The sequence below is a fragment of the Cydia splendana genome, chromosome Z, assembly GCF_910591565.1.
Source record: "Cydia splendana chromosome Z, ilCydSple1.2, whole genome shotgun sequence".
NCBI lineage: Eukaryota > Metazoa > Arthropoda > Insecta > Lepidoptera > Tortricidae > Cydia > Cydia splendana.
Genome location: NC_085987.1, coordinates 41,108,196 through 41,132,639, shown reverse-complemented (window position 1 = coordinate 41,132,639; position 24,444 = coordinate 41,108,196). Strand labels below are relative to the sequence as shown.

General features: G+C 42.1%; 3 protein-coding genes across 12 annotated transcripts in view; 2 read left to right on the top strand and 1 right to left on the bottom strand.

Moving 5' to 3' along the window:
* Nucleotides 1-24,444, bottom strand: part of LOC134804104 (uncharacterized) — a 450,088-nt gene that overhangs the window by 253,860 nt on the left and 171,784 nt on the right. The window lies entirely within an intron of this gene.
* Nucleotides 1-24,444, top strand: part of LOC134804031 (titin) — a 151,530-nt gene that overhangs the window by 108,907 nt on the left and 18,179 nt on the right. The window contains exons 36-37 of one of the 10 annotated variants that reach the window (XM_063776886.1): nt 727-1,379; nt 10,959-11,610. The exons of 7 other annotated variants lie outside the window; for them this stretch is intronic. In XM_063776886.1, the coding sequence (XP_063632956.1) occupies nt 727-1,379; nt 10,959-11,610 (1,305 nt within the window). Of the gene's footprint in view, nt 1-726; nt 1,576-10,958; nt 11,611-24,444 lie in introns of all 10 variants that reach the window. 2 more of the 10 variants (XM_063776887.1, XM_063776888.1) reach the window with 2 other exon arrangements.
* On the top strand, nt 11,707-24,239 carry LOC134805129 (titin-like). Its single transcript, XM_063778429.1, has 4 exons — nt 11,707-11,717; nt 11,801-16,880; nt 17,394-20,439; nt 24,235-24,239. The coding sequence occupies exons 1-4, from the start codon at nt 11,707-11,709 to the stop codon at nt 24,237-24,239; spliced, it is 8,142 nt and encodes a 2,713-aa protein (XP_063634499.1).

Below are 24,444 nucleotides of genomic sequence, written 5' to 3'. Positions count from 1 at the left end.
AAGTTAAAAAGGTTAAAACTACTAAGCGCGTCATCAAAAAGGGACCTAAAAAAGAAGTCACTGAAATAACGACTATCGAAAAAGAAGGGGAAGAGCCCATCACGACAGTCACTGTTGCTCCAGCACCAGAAGAGGAGCAACCAACACCGATAGAGACAGTGGAACTGCCAGAAGAAGTAGCAGAAGTGAGCGAAACTACTCCTGAAGGTAAGACAATTAAGAAGAAAACTATAAAGAGGGTTATTAAGCGTAAAAAAGGACCAATTACAGAAACAACACAAATCACCACTGAACAAGAAGACGACAAAGCACCAATCATATCGGTACTCACTAGCGAAGAAATCACAGATGACACAGTCACTTCATTCGAGGATACACAACTTTATGACAAGGCTAAGATCGTTGAGGAGGAACCAGAAAAGGTAGAAATATCTCAGGTTCGCACAGAAACGGGCGAAATTAAAAAGGTCAGAACTACTAAGCGCGTCATCAAAAGGGGCCCTAAGAAAGAAGTCACTGAAATAAAGACCATCGAAAAAGAAGGTGAAGAGCCTATTACAACGGTCACTATTGCACCAGCACTAGAAGAGGAGCAACCAACACCAATAGAGACAGTGGAACTGCCAGAAGAAGTAGCAGAAGTGAGCGAAACTACTCCTGAAGGTAAGACTATTAAGAAGAAAACTATAAAGAGGGTCATTAAGCGTAAGAAGGGACCTATTACAGAAACCACACAAATTACAACTGAACAAGTAGGAGACGAAAAGCCAATCATATCAGTATATACAAGTAAAGAAATAACAGACGACACAGTCACACCATTGGAGAACACACAACTATATGACAAGGCTAAAATCATCGAAGAAGAACCCGAAAAAGTTGAAATCTCCCAGATTCGCACAGAAACTGGTGAAGTTAAAAAGGTTAAAACTACTAAGCGCGTCATCAAAAAGGGCCCTAAGAAAGAAGTCACTGAAATAACAACCGTTGAAAAAGAAGGTGAAGAGCCTATCACAACGGTCACTGTTGCTCCAGTACCAGAAGAGGAGCAACCAACACCAATAGAGACCGTGGAACTGCCAGAAGAAGTAGCAGAAGTGAGCGAAACTACTCCTGAAGGTAAGAAAATTAAGAAGAAAACTATAAAGAGGGTCATTAAGCGTAAGAGAGGACCAATTACAGAAACCACACAAATAACCACAGAACAAGAAGACGACCAAACACCAATCATATCAGTACACACTAGCGAAGAACTCACAGATGACACAGTCACTCCATTCGAGGATACAAAACTTTATGACAAGGCTAAGATCGTTGAGGAAGAACCAGAAAAGGATGAAATATCTCAGGTTCGCACAGAAACTGGTGAAGTTAAAAAGGTTAAAACTACTAAGCGCGTCATCAAAAAGGGCCCTAAGAAAGAAGTAACTGAAATAACGACTGTCGAAAAAGAAGGGGAAGAGCCTATCACAACGGTCACTGTTGCTCCAGCACCAGAAGAGGAGCAACCAACACCGATAGAGACAGTGGAACTGCCAGAAGAAGTAGCAGAAGTGAGCGAAACTACTCCTGAAGGTAAGACAATTAAGAAGAAAACTATAAAGAGGGTCATTAAGCGTAAGAAGGGACCAATTACAGAAACCACACAAATAACCACAGAACAAGAAGACGACCAAACACCAATCATATCAGTACACACTAGCGAAGAATTCACAGATGACACAGTCACTCCATTCGAGGATACACAACTGTATGACAAGGCTAAGATAGTTGAGGAGGAACCCGAAAAAGTTGAAATTTCTCAAATTCGCACAGAAACTGGTGAAGTGAAAAAGGTTAAAACTACTAAACGCGTCATCAAAAAGGGCCCGAAGAGAGAAGTAACCGAAATAACGACTATCGAAAAAGAAGGGGAAGAGCCCATCACGACAGTCACTGTTGCTCCAGCTCCAGAAGAGGAGCAACCTACACCAATAGAGACCGTCGAGTTGCCAGAAGAAGTAACACAACAAAGCGAAACGACGCCCGAAGGTAAGACAGTCACAAAGAAAACTACCAAGAGAATCATCAAGCGTAAAAAGGGACCACTTACAGAGACCACACAAATCACCACCGAACAAGTAGACAATGAGACACCTGTTATATCAGTACACACCACACAAGAAATTACTGATGATACAACTACACCGTTTGACGAAAAACATAAACCTAAGAAAGCCAGGCTCGTCGAAGAAGCTCCTGAGAAGGTCGAGATCACGGAAGTACGTACCGAAGCTGGTGATGTAAAGAAGGTAAAAACTACTAAGCGCGTCATCAAAAAGGGTCCAAAAGAATCAGTCACCGAAATTACAACAGTCGAAAAAGAGGGTGAAGAACCCATTACAACCGTGACGGTTGCACCAGTGCCAGAGGAAGAACAAATAACACCAGTAGAGACCATCGAGCTGCCAGAAGAAATAGCAGAAATGAGCGAAACGACGCCCGAAGGTAAGACAGTCACAAAGAAAACTACCAAGAGAATCATCAAGCGTAAGAAGGGACCACTTACAGAAACCACACAAATCACCACTGAACAAATAGACGATGAAACACCTGTTATATCAGTACAAACCACACAAGAAATTACTGATGATACAACTACACCATTTGATAAAAAATATAAACCTAAGAAAGCCAAAGTCGTCGAAGAAGCTCCTGAGAAGGTCGAGATCACACAAATTCGTACCGAAACTGGTGATATAAAGAAGGTCAAAACTACCAAGCGCGTCATCAAAAAGGGTCCAAAAGAACCTGTTACTGTAATCACAACAATCGAAAAAGAAGGTGAAGAACCCATTACCACAGTGACGGTTGCACCAGTGCCAGAAGAAGAACAAATTACACCAGTAGAGACCATCGAGCTGCCAGAAGAGATAGCAGAACAGAGCGAAACGACGCCCGAAGGTAAGTCAGTCACAAAGAAAACTACCAAGAGAATCATCAAGCGTAAAAAGGGACCAGTTACAGAAACCACACAAATCACTACTGAACAAGTAGACGATGAGACACCTGTCATATCAGTACACACCACACAAGAAATTACTGATGATACAACTACACCATTTGATGAAAAACACAAAACTAAGAAAGCCAGGGTCGTCGAAGAAGCTCCTGAGAAGGTCGAGATCACACAAGTTCGTACCGAAACTGGTGATGTAAAGAAAGTCAAAACTACCAAGCGCGTCATCAAAAAGGGTCCAAAAGAACCTGTTACTGTAATCACAACAATCGAAAAAGAGGGCGAAGAACCCATTACAACCGTGACGGTTGCACCAGTGCCAGAAGAAGAACAAATTACACCAGTAGAGACCATCGAGCTGCCAGAAGAGATAGCAGAACAGAGCGAAACGACGCCCGAAGGTAAGTCAGTCACAAAGAAAACTACCAAGAGAATCATCAAGCGTAAAAAGGGACCAGTTACAGAAACCACACAAATCACTACTGAACAAGTAGACGATGAGACACCTGTCATATCAGTACACACCACACAAGAAATTACTGATGATACAACTACACCATTTGATGAAAAACACAAAACTAAGAAAGCCAGGGTCGTCGAAGAAGCTCCTGAGAAGGTCGAGATCACGCAAGTACGTACCGAAACTGGTGATGTAAAGAAGGTCAAAACTACCAAGCGTGTCATCAAAAAGGGCCCAAAAGAACCAGTTACCGAAATTACAACAATCGAAAAAGAGGGTGAAGAACCCATTACAACTGTGACGGTTGCACCAGTGCAAGAGGAAGAACAAATTACACCAGTTGAGACCATCGAGCTGCCAGAAGAAATAGCAGAACAGAGCCAAACGACGCCCGAAGGTAAGACAGTCACAAAGAAAACTACCAAGAGAATCATCAAGCGTAAGAAGGGACCACTTACAGAAACCACACAAATCACTACTGAACAAGTAGACGATGAGACACCTGTCATATCAGTACACACCACACAAGAAATTACTGATGATACAACTACACCATTTGATGAAAAACACAAAACTAAGAAAGCCAGGGTCGTCGAAGAAGCTCCTGAGAAGGTCGAGATCACGCAAGTACGTACCGAAACTGGTGATGTAAAGAAGGTCAAAACTACCAAGCGTGTCATCAAAAAGGGCCCAAAAGAACCAGTTACCGAAATTACAACAATCGAAAAAGAGGGTGAAGAACCCATTACAACTGTGACGGTTGCACCAGTGCAAGAGGAAGAACAAATAACACCAGTTGAGACCATCGAGCTGCCAGAAGAAATAGCAGAACAGAGCGAAACGACGCCCGAAGGTAAGACAGTCACAAAGAAAACTACCAAGAGAATCATCAAGCGTAAGAAGGGACCACTTACAGAAACCACACAAATCACCACTGAACAAGTAGACGATGAAACACCTGTCATATCAGTACACACCACACAAGAAATTACTGATGACACAACTACACCATTTGATAAAAAATATAAACCTAAGAAAGCCAAAGTCGTCGAAGAAGCTCCTGAGAAGGTCGAGATCACACAAGTTCGTACCGAAACTGGTGATGTAAAGAAGGTCAAAACTACCAAGCGTGTCATCAAAAAGGGTCCAAAAGAACCAGTTACCGAAATCACAACAATCGAAAAAGAGGGTGAAGAACCCATAACAACAGTGACGGTCACCCCAGTGTCAGAGGAAGAACAGATTTCACCAGTAGAGACCATCGAGCTGCCAGAAGAGATAGCAGAACAGAGCGAAACGACGCCCGAAGGTAAGACAGTCACAAAGAAAACTACCAAGAGAATCATCAAGCGTAAGAAGGGACCACTTACAGAAACCACACAAATCACCACTGAACAAGTAGACGATGAGACACCTGTCGTATCAGTACACACCACACAAGAAATTACTGACGATACAACTACACCATTTGATGAAAAACACAAAACTAAGAAAGCCAGGGTCGTCGAAGAAGCTCCTGAGAAGGTCGAGATCACGCAAGTTCGTACCGAAACTGGTGATGTAAAGAAGGTCAAAACTACCAAGCGTGTCATCAAAAAGGGTCCAAAAGAACCAATTACCGAAATCACAACAATCGAAAAAGAGGGTGAAGAACCCATAACAACAGTGACGGTCACCCCAGTGTCAGAGGAAGAACAGATTTCACCAGTAGAGACCATCGAGCTGCCAGAAGAGATAGCAGAACAGAGCGAAACGACGCCCGAAGGTAAGACAGTCACAAAGAAAACTACCAAGAGAATCATCAAGCGTAAGAAGGGACCACTTACAGAAACCACACAAATCACCACTGAACAAGTAGACGATGAGACACCTGTCGTATCAGTACACACCACACAAGAAATTACTGACGATACAACTACACCATTTGATGAAAAACACAAAACTAAGAAAGCCAGGGTCGTCGAAGAAGCTCCTGAGAAGGTCGAGATCACGCAAGTACGTACCGAAACTGGTGATGTAAAGAAGGTCAAAACTACCAAGCGCGTCATCAAAAAGGGTCCAAAAGAACCAATTACCGAAATTACAACAATCGAAAAAGAGGGTGAAGAACCCATTACAACCGTGACGGTTGCACCAGTGCCAGAGGAAGAACAAATTACACCAGTGGAGACCATCGAGCTGCCAGAAGAAATAGCAGAACAGTCCGAAACGACGCCCGAAGGTAAGACAGTCACAAAGAAAACAACCAAGAGAATCATCAAGCGTAAAAAGGGACCAGTTACAGAAACCACACAAATCACTACTGAACAAGTAGACGATGAGACACCTGTCATATCAGTACACACCACACAAGAAATTACTGATGATACAACTACACCATTTGATGAAAAACACAAAACTAAGAAAGCCAGGGTCGTCGAAGAAGCTCCTGAGAAGGTCGAGATCACGCAAGTACGTACCGAAACTGGTGATGTAAAGAAGGTCAAAACTACCAAGCGTGTCATCAAAAAGGGCCCAAAAGAACCAGTTACCGAAATTACAACAATCGAAAAAGAGGGTGAAGAACCCATTACAACTGTGACGGTTGCACCAGTGCAAGAGGAAGAACAAATTACACCAGTTGAGACCATCGAGCTGCCAGAAGAAATAGCAGAACAGAGCGAAACGACGCCCGAAGGTAAGACAGTCACAAAGAAAACTACCAAGAGAATCATCAAGCGTAAGAAGGGACCACTTACAGAAACCACACAAATCACCACTGAACAAGTAGACGATGAAACACCTGTCATATCAGTACACACCACACAAGAAATTACTGATGACACAACTACACCATTTGATAAAAAATATAAACCTAAGAAAGCCAAAGTCGTCGAAGAAGCTCCTGAGAAGGTCGAGATCACACAAGTTCGTACCGAAACTGGTGATGTAAAGAAGGTCAAAACTACCAAGCGTGTCATCAAAAAGGGTCCAAAAGAACCAGTTACCGAAATCACAACAATCGAAAAAGAGGGTGAAGAACCCATAACAACAGTGACGGTCACCCCAGTGTCAGAGGAAGAACAGATTTCACCAGTAGATACCATCGAGTTGCCAGAAGAGATAGAAGAACAGAGCGAAACGACGCCCGAAGGTAAGACGGTCACAAAGAAAACTACCAAGAGAATCATCAAGCGTAAGAAGGGACCACTAACAGAAACCACACAAATCACCACTGAACAAGTAGACGATGAGACACCTGTCGTATCAGTACACACCACACAAGAAATTACTGACGATACAACTACACCATTTGATGAAAAACACAAAACTAAGAAAGCCAGGGTCGTCGAAGAAGCTCCTGAGAAGGTAGAGATCACGCAAGTACGTACCGAAACTGGTGATGTAAAGAAGGTCAAAACTACCAAGCGCGTCATCAAAAAGGGTCCAAAAGAACCAATTACCGAAATTACAACAATCGAAAAAGAGGGTGAAGAACCCATTACAACCGTGACGGTTGCACCAGTGCCAGAGGAAGAACAAATTACACCAGTGGAGACCATCGAGCTGCCAGAAGAAATAGCAGAACAGATCGAAACGACGCCCGAAGGTAAGACAGTCACAAAGAAAACAACCAAGAGAATCATCAAGCGTAAAAAGGGACCAGTTACAGAAACCACACAAATCACTACTGAACAAGTAGACGATGAGACACCTGTCATATCAGTACACACCACACAAGAAATTACTGATGATACAACTACACCATTTGATGAAAAACACAAAACTAAGAAAGCCAGGGTCGTCGAAGAAGCTCCTGAGAAGGTCGAGATCACGCAAGTACGTACCGAAACTGGTGATGTAAAGAAGGTCAAAACTACCAAGCGCGTCATCAAAAAGGGTCCAAAAGAACCAGTTACCGAAATTACAACAATCGAAAAAGAGGGTGAAGAACCCACAACAACAGTGACGGTTACCCCAGTATCAGAGGAAGAACAAGTTTCACCAGTAGAGACCATCGAGCTGCCAGAAGAGATAGCAGAACAGAGCGAAACGACGCCCGAAGGTAAGACAGTCACAAAGAAAACTACCAAGAGAATCATCAAGCGTAAGAAGGGACCACTTACAGAAACCACACAAATCACCACTGAACAAGTAGACGATGAAACACCTGTCATATCAGTACACACCACACAAGAAATTACTGATGACACAACTACACCATTTGATAAAAAATATAAACCTAAGAAAGCCAAAGTCGTCGAAGAAGCTCCTGAGAAGGTCGAGATCACACAAGTTCGTACCGAAACTGGTGATGTAAAGAAGGTCAAAACTACCAAGCGTGTCATCAAAAAGGGTCCAAAAGAACCAGTTACCGAAATCACAACAATCGAAAAAGAGGGTGAAGAACCCATAACAACAGTGACGGTCACCCCAGTATCAGAGGAAGAGCAGGTTTCACCAGTAGAGACCATCGAGCTGCCAGAAGAGATAGCAGAACAGAGCGAAACGACGCCCGAAGGTAAGACAGTAACAAAGAAAACTACCAAGAGAATCATCAAGCGTAAGAAGGGACCACATACAGAAACCACACAAATCACCACTGAACAAGTAGACGATGAAACACCTGTCATATCAGTACACACCACACAAGAAATTACTGATGATACAACTACACCATTTGATGAAAAACACAAAACTAAGAAAGCCAGGGTCGTCGAAGAAGCTCCTGAGAAGGTCGAGATCACGCAAGTACGTACCGAAACTGGTGATGTAAAGATGGTCAAAACTACCAAGCGCGTCATCAAAAAGGGTCCAAAAGAACCTGTTACAGAAATCACAACAATCGAAAAAGAGGGTGAAGAACCCATTACCACAGTGACGGTTGCCCCAGTGCCAGAAGAAGAACAAATTACACCAGTAGAGACGATCGAGCTGCCAGAAGAGGTAGCAGAACAGAGCGAAACGACACCCGAAGGTAAGACAGTCACAAAGAAAACTACCAAGAGAATCATCAAGCGTAAGAAGGGTCCAGTTACAGAAACCACACAAATCACCACTGAACAAGTAGACGATGAAACACCGGTCATATCAGTACACACCACACAAGAAATTACTGATGATACAACTACACGATTAGACACAAAACACAAACCTAAGAAAGCCAGGGTCGTCGAAGAAGCTCCCGAGAAGGTCGAGATCACGAAAATACGCACCGAAAGTGGTGATGTAAAGAAGGTCAAAACTACCAAGCGCGTCATCAAAAAGGGTCCAAAAGAACCAGTTACTGAAATCACAACAATCGAAAAAGAGGGTGAAGAACCCATCACCACAGTGACGGTTGCCCCAGTGCCAGAGGAGGATGATCAGATAACACCAGAAGAAACCATTGAGCTACCAGAAGAGGTAGCAGAACAAAGCGAAACGACGCCCGAAGGTAAGACAGTCACAAAGAAAACTACCAAGAGAATCATCAAGCGTAAGAAGGGACCACTTACAGAAACCACACAAATCACCACTGAACAAGTAGACGATGAAACACCTGTCATATCTGTACACACCACACAAGAAATTACTGATGATACAACTACACCATTAGACACAAAACACACACCTGAGAAAGCTACGGTCGTCGAAGAAGCTCCTGAGAAGGTCGAGATCACGCAAGTGCGTACCGAAACTGGTGATGTAAAGAAGGTCAAAACTACCAAGCGCGTCATCAAAAAGGGTCCAAAAGAACCAGTTACCGAAATCACAACAATCGAAAAAGAGGGTGAGGAACCCATCACCACAGTGACGGTTGCCCCAGTGCCAGAGGAGGATCAGATAACATCAGAAGAAACCATTGAGCTACCAGAAGAGGTAGCAGAACAGAGCGAAACGACGCCCGAAGGTAAGACAGTCACAAAGAAAACTACCCAGAGAATCATCAAGCGTAAGAAGGGACCACTTACAGAAACTACACAAATCACCACTGAACAAGTAGACGATGAGACACCTATCATATCAGTACACACCACACAAGAAATTACTGATGATACAACTACACCATTTGATGAAAGACACAAACCTAAGAAAGCCAGGGTCGTTGAAGAAGCTCCTGAGAAGGTCGAGATCACGCAAGTACGTACCGAAACTGGTGATGTAAAGAAGGTTAAAACTACCAAGCGCGTCATCAAAAAGGGTCCAAAAGAACCTGTTACTGTAATCACAACAATCGAAAAAGAGGGTGAAGAACCCATTACCACAGTGACGGTTGCACCAGTGCCAGAAGAAGAACAAATTACACCAGTAGAGACGATTGAGCTGCCAGAAGAGGTAGCAGAACAGAGCGAAACGACACCCGAAGGTAAGACAGTCACAAAGAAAACTACCAAGAGAATCATCAAGCGTAAGAAGGGACCACTTACAGAAACCACACAAATCACCACTGAACAAGTAGACGATGAGACACCCGTCATATCAGTACACACCACACAAGAAATTACTGATGATACAACTACACCATTTGACACAAAACACACACCTGAGAAAGCAAAGATCGTCGAGGAAGCTCCTGAGAAGGTCGAGACCACGTATGTACGTACCGAAGCTGGTGATGTAAAGAAGGTCAAAACTACCAAGCGCGTTATCAAAAAGGGTCCAAAAGAACCTGTTACCGAAATCACAACAATCGAAAAAGAGGGTGAAGAACCCATTACAACCGTGACGGTTGCCCCAGTGCCAGAGGAAGAAGAGATCACACCAGTAGAGACCATCGAGCTACCAGAAGAGATAGTAGAACATAGCGAAACGACGCCTGAAGGTAAGACAGTCACAAAGAAAACAACCAAGAGAATCATCAAGCGTAAGAAGGGACCACTTACAGAAACGACACAAATCACCACTGATCAAGTAGACGATGAAACACCTGTCATATCAGTACACACCACACAAGAAATTACTGATGATACTACTACACCATTTGACACAAAACACACACCTGAGAAAGCTAGGGTCGTCGAAGAAGCTCCTGAGAAGGTCGAGATCACACAAGTTCGTACCGAAACTGGTGATGTAAAGAAGGTCAAAACTACCAAACGCGTCATCAAAAAGGGTCCAAAAGAACCAGTTACCGAAATAACAACAATCGAAAAAGAAGGTGAAGAGCCCATTACAACAGTGAAAGTTACCCCAGTGCCAGAGGAAGAACAGATCACACCAGCAGAGACCATCGAGCTACCAGAAGAGGTAGCAGAACAGAGTGAAACGACGCCCGAAGGTAAGACAGTCACAAAGAAAACTACCAAGAGAATCATCAAGCGTAAGAAGGGACCACTTACAGAAACCACACAAATAACCACCGAACAAGTAGACGATGAGACACCTGTCATATCAGTACACACCACACAAGAAATTACTGATGATACAACTACACCATTTAATGAAAAACACACACCTGAGAAAGCTAGGGTCGTCGAAGAAGCTCCTGAGAAAGTCGAGATCACACAAGTGCGTACCAAAACTGGTGATTTAAAGAAGGTCAAAACTACCAAGCGCGTTATTAAAAAGGGTCCAAAAGAACCTGTTACCGAAATCACAACAATCGAAAAAGAGGGTGAAGAACCCATTACCACAGTGAAAGTTGCCCCAGTGCCAGAGGAGGAACAGATTAAACCAGAAGAAACCATTGAGCTACCAGAAGAGGTAGCAGAACAGAAGGAAACGACGCCCGAAGGTAAGACAGTCACAAAGAAAACTACCAAGAGAATCATCAAGCGTAAGAAGGGACCACTTACAGAAACCACACAAATCACCACTGAACAAGTAGACGATGAAACACCGGTCATATCAGTACACACCACACAAGAAATTACTGATGATACAACTACACCATTTGACACAAAACGAACACCTGAGAAAGCTAGGGTCGTCGAGGAAGCTCCTGAGAAGGTCGAGATCACGCAAGTGCGTACCGAAACTGGTGATGTAAAGAAGGTCAAAACTACCAAGCGCATCATCAAAAAGGGTCCAAAAGAACCAGTTACCGAAATAACAACAATCGAAAAAGAAGGTGAAGAGCCCATTACAACAGTGACGGTTGCCCCAGTGCCAGAGGAAGAGCAGATTAAGCCAGAAGAAACCATTGAGCTACCAGAAGAGGTAGCAGAACAGAAGGAAACGACACCCGAAGGTAAGACAGTCACAAAGAAAACCACCAAAAGAATCATCAAGCGTAAGAAGGGACCACTTACAGAAACCACACAAATCACCACTGAACAAGTAGACGATGAAACACCGGTCATATCAGTACACACCACACAAGAAATTACTGATGATACAACTACACCATTTGACACAAAACACACACCTGAGAAAGCTAGGGTCGTCGAAGAAGCTCCTGAGAAGGTCGAGATCACGCAAATACGCACCGAAAGTGGTGATGTAAAGAAGGTCAAAACAACCAAGCGCGTCATCAAAAAGGGTCCAAAAGAACCAGTTACCGAAATCACAACAATCGAAAAAGAGGGTGAAGAACCCATCACCACAGTGACGGTTGCCCCAGTGCCAGAGGAGGATGATCAGATAACACCAGAAGAAACCATTGAGCTACCAGAAGAGGTAGCAGAACAAAGCGAAACGACGCCCGAAGGTAAGACAGTCACAAAGAAAACTACCAAGAGAATCATCAAGCGTAAGAAGGGACCACTTACAGAAACTACACAAATCACCACTGAACAAGTAGACGATGAAACACCTGTCATATCTGTACACACCACACAAGAAATTACTGATGATACAACTACACCATTAGACACAAAACACACACCTGAGAAAGCTACGGTCGTCGAAGAAGCTCCTGAGAAGGTCGAGATCACGCAAGTGCGTACCGAAACTGGTGATGTAAAGAAGGTCAAAACTACCAAGCGCGTCATCAAAAAGGGTCCAAAAGAACCAGTTACCGAAATCACAACAATCGAAAAAGAGGGTGAAGAACCCATCACCACAGTGACGGTTGCCCCAGTGCCAGAGGAGGATGATCAGATAACACCAGAAGAAACCATTGAGCTACCAGAAGAGGTAGCAGAACAAAGCGAAACGACGCCCGAAGGTAAGACAGTCACAAAGAAAACTACCAAGAGAATCATCAAGCGTAAGAAGGGACCACTTACAGAAACTACACAAATCACCACTGAACAAGTAGACGATGAAACACCTGTCATATCTGTACACACCACACAAGAAATTACTGATGATACAACTACACCATTAGACACAAAACACACACCTGAGAAAGCTACGGTCGTCGAAGAAGCTCCTGAGAAGGTCGAGATCACGCAAGTGCGTACCGAAACTGGTGATGTAAAGAAGGTCAAAACTACCAAGCGCATCATCAAAAAGGGTCCAAAGGAACCGGTTACCGAAATCACCACAATCGAAAAAGAGGGTGATGAACCCATTACCACAGTGACGGTTGCCCTAGTGCCAGAGGAGGATGAAACGACACCGATAGAGACCGTTGAGCTGCCAGAAGAGATAGCAGAAGAAACTGAAACTACACCAGAAGGTAAGACAGTTACAAAGAAAACGACAAAGAGAATCATTAAGCGTAAAAAGGGACCGCTTACAGAAACTACACAAATCACCACAGAACAAGTAGACGATGAAACACCTATTATTTCAGTACACACCACACAAGAATTACATGATGACATCACAACACCTATATTGGATACACACACACTTGAATCTGCTAGGGTCGTAGAGGAAAGTCCCGAAAAGGTAGAGGTTACTCAAGTACGAACTGACACCGGTGAAGTTAAGAAGGTCAAAACTACTAAGCGCCTAATTAAAAAGGGACCTAAAGAACCGGTGACTGAAATTACAACAATCGAAAAAGAAGGTGAAGAGCCCATCACAACAGTTACGGTTTCCCCAGCACCTGAGGAAGATCAAACGACAACGATAGAGACCGTTGAGCTGCCAGAAGAGATAGCAGAAGAAACTGACACTACACCAGAAGGTAAGACAGTTACAAAGAAAACTACAAAGAGAACCATTAAGCGTAAAAAGGGACCACTAACAGAAACTACACAAATCACCACAGAACAAGTAGACGATGAAACACCTATCATTTCAGTACACACCACACAAGAATTACATGATGACACCACAAAACCTTTACTGGACACACACACACCTGAAATTGCTAGAGTCGTAGAGGAAACTCCCGAAAAGGTTGAGGTCACTCAAGTACGAACTGATACCGGCGAAGTCAAAAAGGTCAAAACTACTAAGCGCGTAATCAAAAGGGGACCAAAAGAACCGGTGACTGAAATTACAACAATCGAAAAAGAAGGTGAAGAGCCCATCACAACAGTTACGGTTTCCCCAGCGCCTGAAGAAGATCAAACGACACCGATAGAGACCATTGAGCTGCCAGAAGAGATAGCAGAAGAAACTGACACTACACCAGAAGGTAAGACAGTTACAAAGAAAACTACAAAGAGAACCATTAAGCGTAAAAAGGGCCCACTAACAGAAACTACACAAATCACCACTGAACAAGTAGACGATGAAACACCTATCATTTCAGTACATACCACACAAGAATTACATGATGACACCACCAAACCATTATTGGACACATACACACTTGAAACTGCTAGAGTCGTAGAGGAAACTCCCGAAAAGGTTGAGGTCACTAAAGTACGAACTGATACCGGCGAAGTCAAAAAGGTCAAAACTACTAAGCGCGTAATCAAAAAGGGACCAAAAGAACCGGTGACTGAAATTACAACAATTGAAAAAGAAGGTGAAGAGCCCATCACAACAGTTACGGTTTCCCCAGCGCCAGAGGAAGATCAAACGACGCCGATAGAGACCGTTGAGCTGCCAGAAGAGATAGCAGAAGAAACAGACACTACACCAAAAGGTAAGACAGTTACAAAGGGAATCATTAAGCGTAAAAAGGGACCACTTACAGAAACTACACAAATCACCACCGAACAAGTAGACGATGAAACACCTATCATTTCAGTACACACCACACAAGAATTACATGATGACACCACAAAACCTTTATTGGATACACATACACTTGAATCTGCTAGGGTCGTACAGGAAACTCCCGAAAAGGTAGAGGTCACTCAAGTACGAACTGATACCGGCGAAGTCAAAAAGGTCAAAACTACTAAGCGCGTTATCAAAAAGGGACCAAAAGAACCAGTTACCGAAATTACAACAATCGAAAAGGAAGGTGAAGAGCCCATCACAACAGTTACGGTTTCCCCAGCGCCAGAGGAAGATCGAACGGCACCGATAGAGACCGTTGAGATACCAGAAGAGATAGCAGAAGAAACTGAAACTACTCCAGAAGGTAAGACAGTTACAAAGAAAACTACAAAGAGAATCATTAAGCGTAAAAAGGGACCACTAACAGAAACTACACAAATCACCACCGAACAAGTAGACGATGAAACACCTATCATTTCAGTACACACCACACAAGAATTACATGATGACACCACAAAACCTTTATTGGATACACATACACTTGAATCTGCTAGGGTCGTAGAGGAAACTCCCGAAAAGATAGAGGTCACTCAAGTACGAACTGACACCGGTGAAGTTAAACAGGTCAAAACTACTAAGCGCATAATCAAAAAGGGACCAAAAGAACCGGTGACTGAAATTACAACAATCGAAAAAGAAGGTGAAGAGCCCATCACAACAGTTACGGTTTCCCCAGCGCCAGAGGAAGATCAAACGACGCCGATAGAGACCGTTGAGTTGCCAGAAGAGATAGCAGAAGAAACTGACACTACACCAGAAGGTAAGATAGTTACGAAGAAAACTACAAAGAGAATCATTAAGCGTAAAAAGGGACCACTAACAGAAACTACACAAATCACCACCGAACAAGTAGACGGTGAAACACCTATTATTTCAGTACACACCACACAAGAATTACATGATGACACCACAACACCTATATTGGATACACATACACTTGAATCTGCTAGGGTCGTACAGGAAACTCCCGAAAAGGTAGAGGTCACTCAAGTACGCACTGATACCGGCGAAGTCAAAAAGGTCAAAACTACTAAGCGCGTTATCAAAACGGGACCAAAAGAACCAGTTACCGAAATTACAACAATCGAAAAGGAAGGTGAAGAGCCCATCACAACAGTTACGGTTTCTCCAGCGCCAGAGGAAGATCGAACGGCACCGATAGAGACCGTTGAGATGCCAGAAGAGATAGCAGAAGAAACTGAAACTACTCCAGAAGGTAAGACAGTTACAAAGAAAACTACAAAGAGAATCATTAAGCGTAAAAAGGGACCTCTTACAGATACCACACAAATCACCACAGAACAAGTAGACGATAGCACACCTATCATATCAGTACACACTACACAAGAATACACAGATGACACCACAAAACCACTATTCGATACACACATACTTGAAACTGCTAGGGTCGTAGAGGAAGCTCCCGAAAATGTCGAGGTCACTCAAGTACGCACAGATACCGGGGAAGTCAAAAAGGTCAAAACCACAAAGCGCGTCATTAAAAAGGGACCTAAAGAACCGGTGACCGAAATAACAACAATCGAAAAGGAAGGTGAAGAGCCCATCACAACAGTTACGGTTTCCCCAGCGCCAGAGGGTGATCAAACGACACCGATAGAGACCGTTGAGCTGCCAGAAGAGATAGCAGAAGAAACTGAAACTACACCAGAAGGTAAGACAGTTACAAAGAAAACGACAAAGAGAATCATTAAGCGTAAAAAGGGACCGCTTACAGAAACTACACAAATCACCACAGAACAAGTAGACGATGAAACACCTATTATTTCAGTACACACCACACAAGAATTACATGATGACATCACAACACCTATATTGGATACACACACACTTGAATCTGCTAGGGTCGTAGAGGAAAGTCCCGAAAAGGTAGAGGTTACTCAAGTACGAACTAACACCGGTGAAGTTAAGAAGGTCAAAACTACTAAGCGAGTAATCAAAAAGGGACCTAAAGAACCGGTGACTGAAATTACAACAATCGAAAAAGAAGGTGAAGAGCCCATCACAACAGTTACGGTTTCCCCAGCACCTGAGGAAGATCAAACGACACCGATAGAGACCATTGAGCTGCCAGAAGAGATAGCAGAAGAAACTGACACTACACCAGAAGGTAAGACAGTTACAAAGAAAACTACAAAGAGAACCATTAAGCGTAAAAAGGGACCACTAACAGAAACTACACAAATCACCACAGAACAAGTAGACGATGAAACACCTATCATTTCAGTACACACCACACAAGAATTACATGATGACACCACAAAACCTTTACTGGACACACACACACTTGAAATTGCTAGAGTCGTAGAGGAAACTCCCGAAAAGGTTGAGGTCACTCAAGTACGAACTGATACCGGCGATGTCAAAAAGGTCAAAACTACTAAGCGCGTAATCAAAAGGGGACCAAAAGAACCGGTGACTGAAATTACAACAATCGAAAAAGAAGGTGAAGAGCCCATCACAACAGTTTCGGTTTCCCCGGCGCCAGAGGATGATCAAACGACACCGATAGAGACCGTTGAGCTGCCAGAAGAGATAGCAGAAGAAACTGAAACTACACCAGAAGGTAAGACAGTTACAAAGAAAACTACAAAGAGAATTATTAAGCGTAAAAAGGGACCTCTTACAGATACCACACAAATCACCACAGAACAAGTAGACGATAGCACACCTATCATATCAGTACACACTACACAAGAATACACAGAACAAGTAAACGATAGCACACCTATCATATCAGTACACACTACACAAGAATACACAGATGACACCACAAAACCACTATTCGATACACACATACTTGAAACTGCTAGGGTCGTAGAGGAAGCTCCCGAAAATGTCGAGGTCACTCAAGTACGCACAGATACCGGGGAAGTCAAAAAGGTCAAAACCACAAAGCGCGTCATTAAAAAGGGACCTAAAGAACCGGTGACCGAAATAACAACAATCGAAAAGGAAGGTGAAGAGCCCATCACAACAGTTATGGTTTCCCCAGCGCCAGAGGATGATCAAACGACACCGATAGAGACCGTTGAGCTGCCAGAAGAGATAGCAGAAGAAACTGAAACTACACCAGAAGGTAAGACAGTTACAAAGAAAACTACAAAGAGAATCATTAAGCGTAAAAAGGGACCTCTTACAGATACCACACAAATCACCACAGAACAAGTAGACGATAGCACACCTATCATATCAGTACACACTACACAAGAATACACAGATGACACCACAAAACCACTATTCGATACACACATACTTGAAACTGCTAGGGTCGTAGAGGAAGCTCCCGAAAAGGTCGAGGTCACTCAAGTACGAACTGATACCGGCGAAGTCAAAAAGGTCAAAACCACAAAGCGCGTCATTAAAAAGGGACCTAAAGAACCGGTGACTGAAATAACAACAATCGAAAAGGAAGGTGAAGAGCCCATCACAACAGTTTCGGTTTCCCCGGCGCCAGAGGATGATCAAACGACACCGATAGAGACCGTTGAGCTGCCAGAAGAGATAGCAGAAGAAACTGAAACTACACCAGAAGGTAAGACAGTTACAAAGAAAACTACAAAGAGAATTATTAAGCGTAAAAAGGGACCTCTTACAGATACCACACAAATCACCACAGAACAAGTAGACGATAGCACACCTATCATATCAGTACACACTACACAAGAATACACAGAACAAGTAAACGATAGCACACCTATCATATCAGTACACACTACACAAGAATACACAGATGACACCACAAAACCACTATTCGATACACACATACTTGAAACTGCTAGGGTCGTAGAGGAAGCTCCCGAAAATGTCGAGGTCACTCAAGTACGCACAGATACCGGGGAAGTCAAAAAGGTCAAAACCACAAAGCGCGTCATTAAAAAGGGACCTAAAGAACCGGTGACCGAAATAACAACAATCGAAAAGGAAGGTGAAGAGCCCATCACAACAGTTACGGTTTCCCCAGCGCCAGAGGATGATCAAACGACACCGATAGAGACCGTTGAGCTGCCAGAAGAGATAGCAGAAGAAACTGAAACTACACCAGAAGGTAAGACAGTTACAAAGAAAACTACAAAGAGAATCATTAAGCGTAAAAAGGGACCTCTTACAGATACCACACAAATCACCACAGAACAAGTAGACGATAGCACACCTATCATATCAGTACACACTACACCAGAATACACAGATGACACCACAAAACCACTATTCGATACACACATACTTGAAACTGCTAGGGTCGTAGAGGAAGCTCCCGAAAAGGTCGAGGTCACTCAAGTACGAACTGATACCGGCGAAGTCAAAAAAGTCAAAACCACAAAGCGCGTCATTAAAAAGGGACCTAAAGAACCGGTGACTGAAATAACAACAATTGAAAAGGAAGGTGAAGAGCCCATCACAACAGTTACGGTTTCCCCAGCGCCAGAGGATGATCAAACGACACCGATAGAGACCGTTGAGCTGCCAGAAGAGATAGCAGAAGAAACTGAAACTACACCAGAAGGTAAGACAGTTACAACGAAAACTACAAAGAGAATCATTAAGCGTAAAAAGGGACCTCTTACAGATACCACACAAATCACCACAGAACAAGTAGACGATAGCACACCTATCATATCAGTACACACTACACAAGAATACACAGATGACACCACAAAACCACTATTCGATACACACATACTTGAAACTGCTAGGGTCGTAGAGGAAGCTCCCGAAAAGGTCGAGGTCACTCAAGTACGAACTGATACCGGCGAAGTCAAAAAAGTCAAAACCACAAAGCGCGTCATTAAAAAGGGACCTAAAGAACCGGTGACTGAAATAACAACAATCGAAAAGGAAGGTGAAGAGCCCATCACAACAGTTACGGTTTCCCCGGCGCCAGAGGATAATCAAACGACACCGATAGAGACCGTTGAGCTGCCAGAAGAGATAGCAGAAGAAACTGAAACTGCACCAGAAGGTAAGACAGTTACAAAGAAAACTACAAAGAGAATCATTAAGCGTAAAAAGGGACCTCTTACAGATACCACACAAATCACCACAGAACAAGTAGACGATAGCACACCTATCATAACAGTACACACTACACAAGAATACACAGAACAAGTAAACGATAGCACACCTATTATATCAGTACACACTACACAAGAATATACAGATGACACCACAACACCACTAATAGACACACACACACTTAAAACTGCTAGGGTCGTGGAGGAAACTCCCGAAAAGGTAGAGGCTACTCCAGTACGAACTGATACCGGCGGAGTTAAAAAGGTCAAAACTACTAAGGGCGTCATTAAGAAGGGATCTAAAGAACCGGTGACTGAAATAACAACAATCGAAAAGGAAGGCGAAGAACCCATCACCACAGTAACGGTTGCCTCAGCGCCGGAGGAACAACAACCAACTCCCGCTGAGATCTTTGAACTGCCGGAGAAAATATCGGAAGAAACTGAAACTACCCCCGCAGGTAAGACAGTGACAAAGAAAACCACACATAAAATCATCAAGTGTAAGAAGGGACCTCTTCCAGATACCACACAAATCATCACAGAACAAGTAGACGATAACACACCCATCATATCAGTACACTCTACACAAGAATACACAGATGACAAAACAACACCACTTGTTGACACACATACAATAGAGACCGCTAGGGTCGTAGACGAAGTTCTCGAAAAGATCGAAATCAATGAAGTTCGACCTGAAACTAGCGAAGTTAAAAAACGCAAACCAGCCAGGCGCGTCATCAAAAAGGGAACGAAAGAACCGTTGGCTGAAATCACAGCAACCGAAAAGGAAAGTGAAGAACCTATCACCGCCTTTAATGTGTCCCAAGAGCTAGAAGAGGAGCAACCAACACACACTAAAACCACCAAACTGCCCGAGACGATTTCGGAAGAAATTGAAACGATACTAGAAGGTAAGACAGTTACAAGGAAAACCACACAGGATATCATCAAGCGTAAAAAGGGAGTCCAATCAGAAATCACACTTAATATTTCAAAACTCCTAGTAAATAGTCTTAGTATTACACTTTTAAGAAGTTTAAGTAAAAGATGGACTCATTGAAGTTAGCTCGAGAACGTCAAGGTTAAAACATTTAATATACACAGTACACACACAAACACACACACTACATATATTCTATGTCTATTAATCAATTTACAGTCAGAACTTATATAACATGATTACATGACACTACATGACAGTCTTGTCTCTTAACTTAGTCGGACTTCTAGGTAGGTGCGTATGAGGAGGTGTGAGAGGATTGGCAGCTAGCCTTAGAATTACTTAACGGTAATAATAATTTAATAATTGTATGTAGTTCCATTCCATAAGATATTTGAAATGTTAAAAGATTTACCTCATCATGCGTGGCCAGGTTTCATCGTGTACAGGTTTTAATTACCAGTTTGTTAATTTTAAAGACTACACTACACGATGGCCATGCGATGGTTGAAACGCAACTACACGATGGCGACATTCAGTTGTGATCTATCCGGTTTCCAAGATGGACGTGGAAGCATTAGCCGTTGCAGCAATCGATACGCCACGTACCAATATTTTCTACAAGTAATTGAAAAGAAATGGCGTAGAAGCTGCAGGGGTTTTTTGATGATAGATGATACCTACTTCCCGAAAAAAATTGAATGTCAGATTTTTTTACAGAATTAATTAAATATCTTTTTTAATTTCAAGTTACCTAAATTTCCTTAATTTATTTACCAACATGGCTGTGCAAATTGTGCAATGTACTTACTATGTAGTATGTATGTATAGTTAGATATGTATCTAATATTTATTTATTTAACTATTGGTATGTATTGTTATATTTATTTTCACCACACCAGCTCGGAAAGGCTTACTTTGCACTTCAAAAACTGATAGCAAAGTTGCATTTTATTCACATGTGAGGCAAAGTAATCAAATGCAAATTTTGAGTTGTTTTCTTATGTTTGCTGGAATTGACTTTTAAATGATGATGTTGGATGATAAATATTTAATAACATTCATTTGGATTTGATTTGGTTTGATTTTGTTTGATATTTTGCATTTAATATTGGCTGCTATTTAACGGATCACCAGATTTAGTAAAATTTAATACCAAAAAAATCTATTTTACCACCCTAAAATAATGAATGATCACCAAAATTATAACACCATTTTAATGTGATATTATTACCAATTTTATTACATTTTACTATCCTTTTAAAGGAAATGACACCAAACTAATCATTATTAACCCAAAAATAGTAAATGATTACCAAATTTCAAACCCCATTTTAATATGAAATGATAACCAAATTTTTACATCTTGCTATCCTATTAAAGAAAATGACACCAAAATAATCATTGTAAACCCAAAAATAGTAAATGACCACCAAAATTAGAACTCCATTTTAATGTAAAATTATAACCAAATTTTTAAATCTTGATATCATATTAAAGCAAATGACTCCAAAATAATCATTGTAAACCCAAAAATAGTAAATTACCACCAAAACTGTAACCACATTTTAATTAAAAATGTGCAAATATTTAATATAATTATCGTTATCCTATTAAATTAATTAATCCACTTCGTCACCTTTTTCTAGTAGCATTTTATTTCTGTAACAGTCGCAGTTCTAACCTAACCTAACCCACTTTTCTAGTAGCATATCGTTTCTGTAAGGGTCGCAGTTCAAACCTAACCTAACCTAACCCACTTTACTAGTAGCATTTCTTTTCTGCAAGGTTCGCAGTTCAAACCTAACCTAACCCACTTTTCTAGTACCATTTCGTTTCAGCATGGGTCGCAGTTCAAACCTAACCTAACCCACTTTTCTAGTAGCATTTTTTTTCTGTAAGGGTCGCAGTTCAAACCTAACCTAACCCACTTTTCTAGTAGCATTTCTTTTCTGTAAGGGTCGCAGTTCAAACCTAACCTAACCCACTTTTCTAGTAGCATTTCTTTTCTGCAAGGGTCGCAGTTCAAACCTAACCTAGCCCACTTTTCTAGTAGCATTTCTTTTCTGTAAGGGTCGCAGTTCAAACCAAACCTATCCCACTTTTCTAGTGGTATTTCTTTTCTGTAAAGGTCGCAGTTCAAACGTAACCTAACCCACTTTTCTAGTAGCATTTCTTTTCTGTAAGGGTCGCAGTTCAAACCTAACCTAACCCATTTTTCTAGTAGCATTTGGTTTCTGTAAGGGTCGCAGTTCAAACCTAACCTAACCCACTTTTCTGATAGCAGTTTGGTCCTGTATGGGGCGTAGTTCAAACCTAACCTAACCCACTTTTCTAGTAGCATTTCGTTTCTAGAAGAATGATTATTTTGGAGTCATTTGCTTTAATAGGATAGCAAACCTAACCCACTTTTCTAGTAGCATTTCGTTTCTGTATGGGTCGCAGTTCAAACCTAACCTAACCCACTTTTCTAGTAGCATTTCGTATCTGTATGGGTAACAGTTGAAACTTAACCTAGCCCACTTTTTTAGTTGCATTTCGGTTCTGTGAGGATCGCAGTTCTAACCTAACCTAACCCACTTTTATAGTAGCATTTCGTTTCTGTAAAGGTCGCAGTTCAAACCTAACCTTACCTACTTTTCTAGTACCATTTCGTTTCTGTATGGGTCGCAGTGCTAACCTAACCCACTTAACTGATAGCAGTTTGTCTTACTTGTCTAGTAGCATAACGAAATGCTACTAGAAAAGTAGATTAGGTAAGGTAGGTATGCGGTGCGGGGTACGGGAGGTTGAGCGGGAGGGGCTAGTAATTTTGGCATCAGTTAGTTTACTTTATTTGGTAATATGTATACATTTTTTGTTAATCATAGTGGTTTATTTAGGTGAAAATATCGCATTAATTTGGTCTTCAAGATTTGGTGATCATTCAATATATTTGGTATTTGAATACAATTTGAAGTGCAGTCGTAATTAAGATGGTGGTACTTTTGTATTTTTAGGCCTTATTTTTTTGGTGTTCAGTAATTTTTTTTGGTAAGCATGATTTTTTTATTTAGGGTACCAAAGTATTTTTTGGTGGTCATTATATTTGTAGCCTTTAATATTTGCTTCGGGTCGGTGTGGTGAAATTTAAAGTGAAAGTGGAAAAAAAATTGTGTTTCACTCGGGGGCAAATTTTGTTTAACCCTCGTGCTTTGAAACTCTCGCAACGCTCAAGATTACATTTTTCGAACCACTCCCTACGCTCGTGGTTCAATTTTGGAATCTTTCGCTAGCTCGGGTATCTATATTAGCACGAGCGGTTAAACAACAACTTTGCCCCCTTGTAAAACAAATAACTATTATTTAAATTGTAAATGTACTGTCTGTGTAAATTTCCTATTCCTTCATAATCATTACTTCCATAATGAAGCCACGTACTCGTCATTTTTAATTAAAAAAAAAACCGTAAATTGATACTGAGCACAAACGTCCACACTCGACCGCGTTCGAGCACGCACTGGGGATTGGGCCACGTGTAGATACGTACCGCCATCGCTGGCCCACTACCTTTGATGTGCGGACGAAAAACCGACACCGCGGCCATCCCATCGCCATTCGCCGCGCCATCAGCCATCCCCCATCATAGTGAGCCATTGTGTAGAACTGCGGTCGGCAACCTGCGGCCCGCGGGCGTTCCTTTAATCTATTACCAATCATTGTTCTGAGAAATCACCAAAATGTTATCTTATTATTAAAGTGACAAATGACAATGTTCTGTTTACAGTATGAAGTAAAGGTAACTAAAGGAAAATATCCGAAATTATTTTAAACAGTAATTTTGCAATTGTTATCCAAAAAATTAAGTTACAAATACAGCAAGTTGACAGAGCGCATTTTTTCATCTTGAAATGTTTCTAAACATTTGGCTACTAGCTAGGCTTTGTGTTATGCTCGCAATCTCATGCGAGCTTGTATCAATGCCACCGCCCGATAG

What these genes read in the sequence shown, in the direction of transcription:
- LOC134805129 (XM_063778429.1), top strand. An exon ending in ATACCGGCGATGTCAAAAAG is followed by an intron (nt 16,881 to 17,393) that starts GTCAAAACTACT and finishes GAAGTCAAAAAG; the next exon opens with GTCAAAACCACAAAGCGCGT.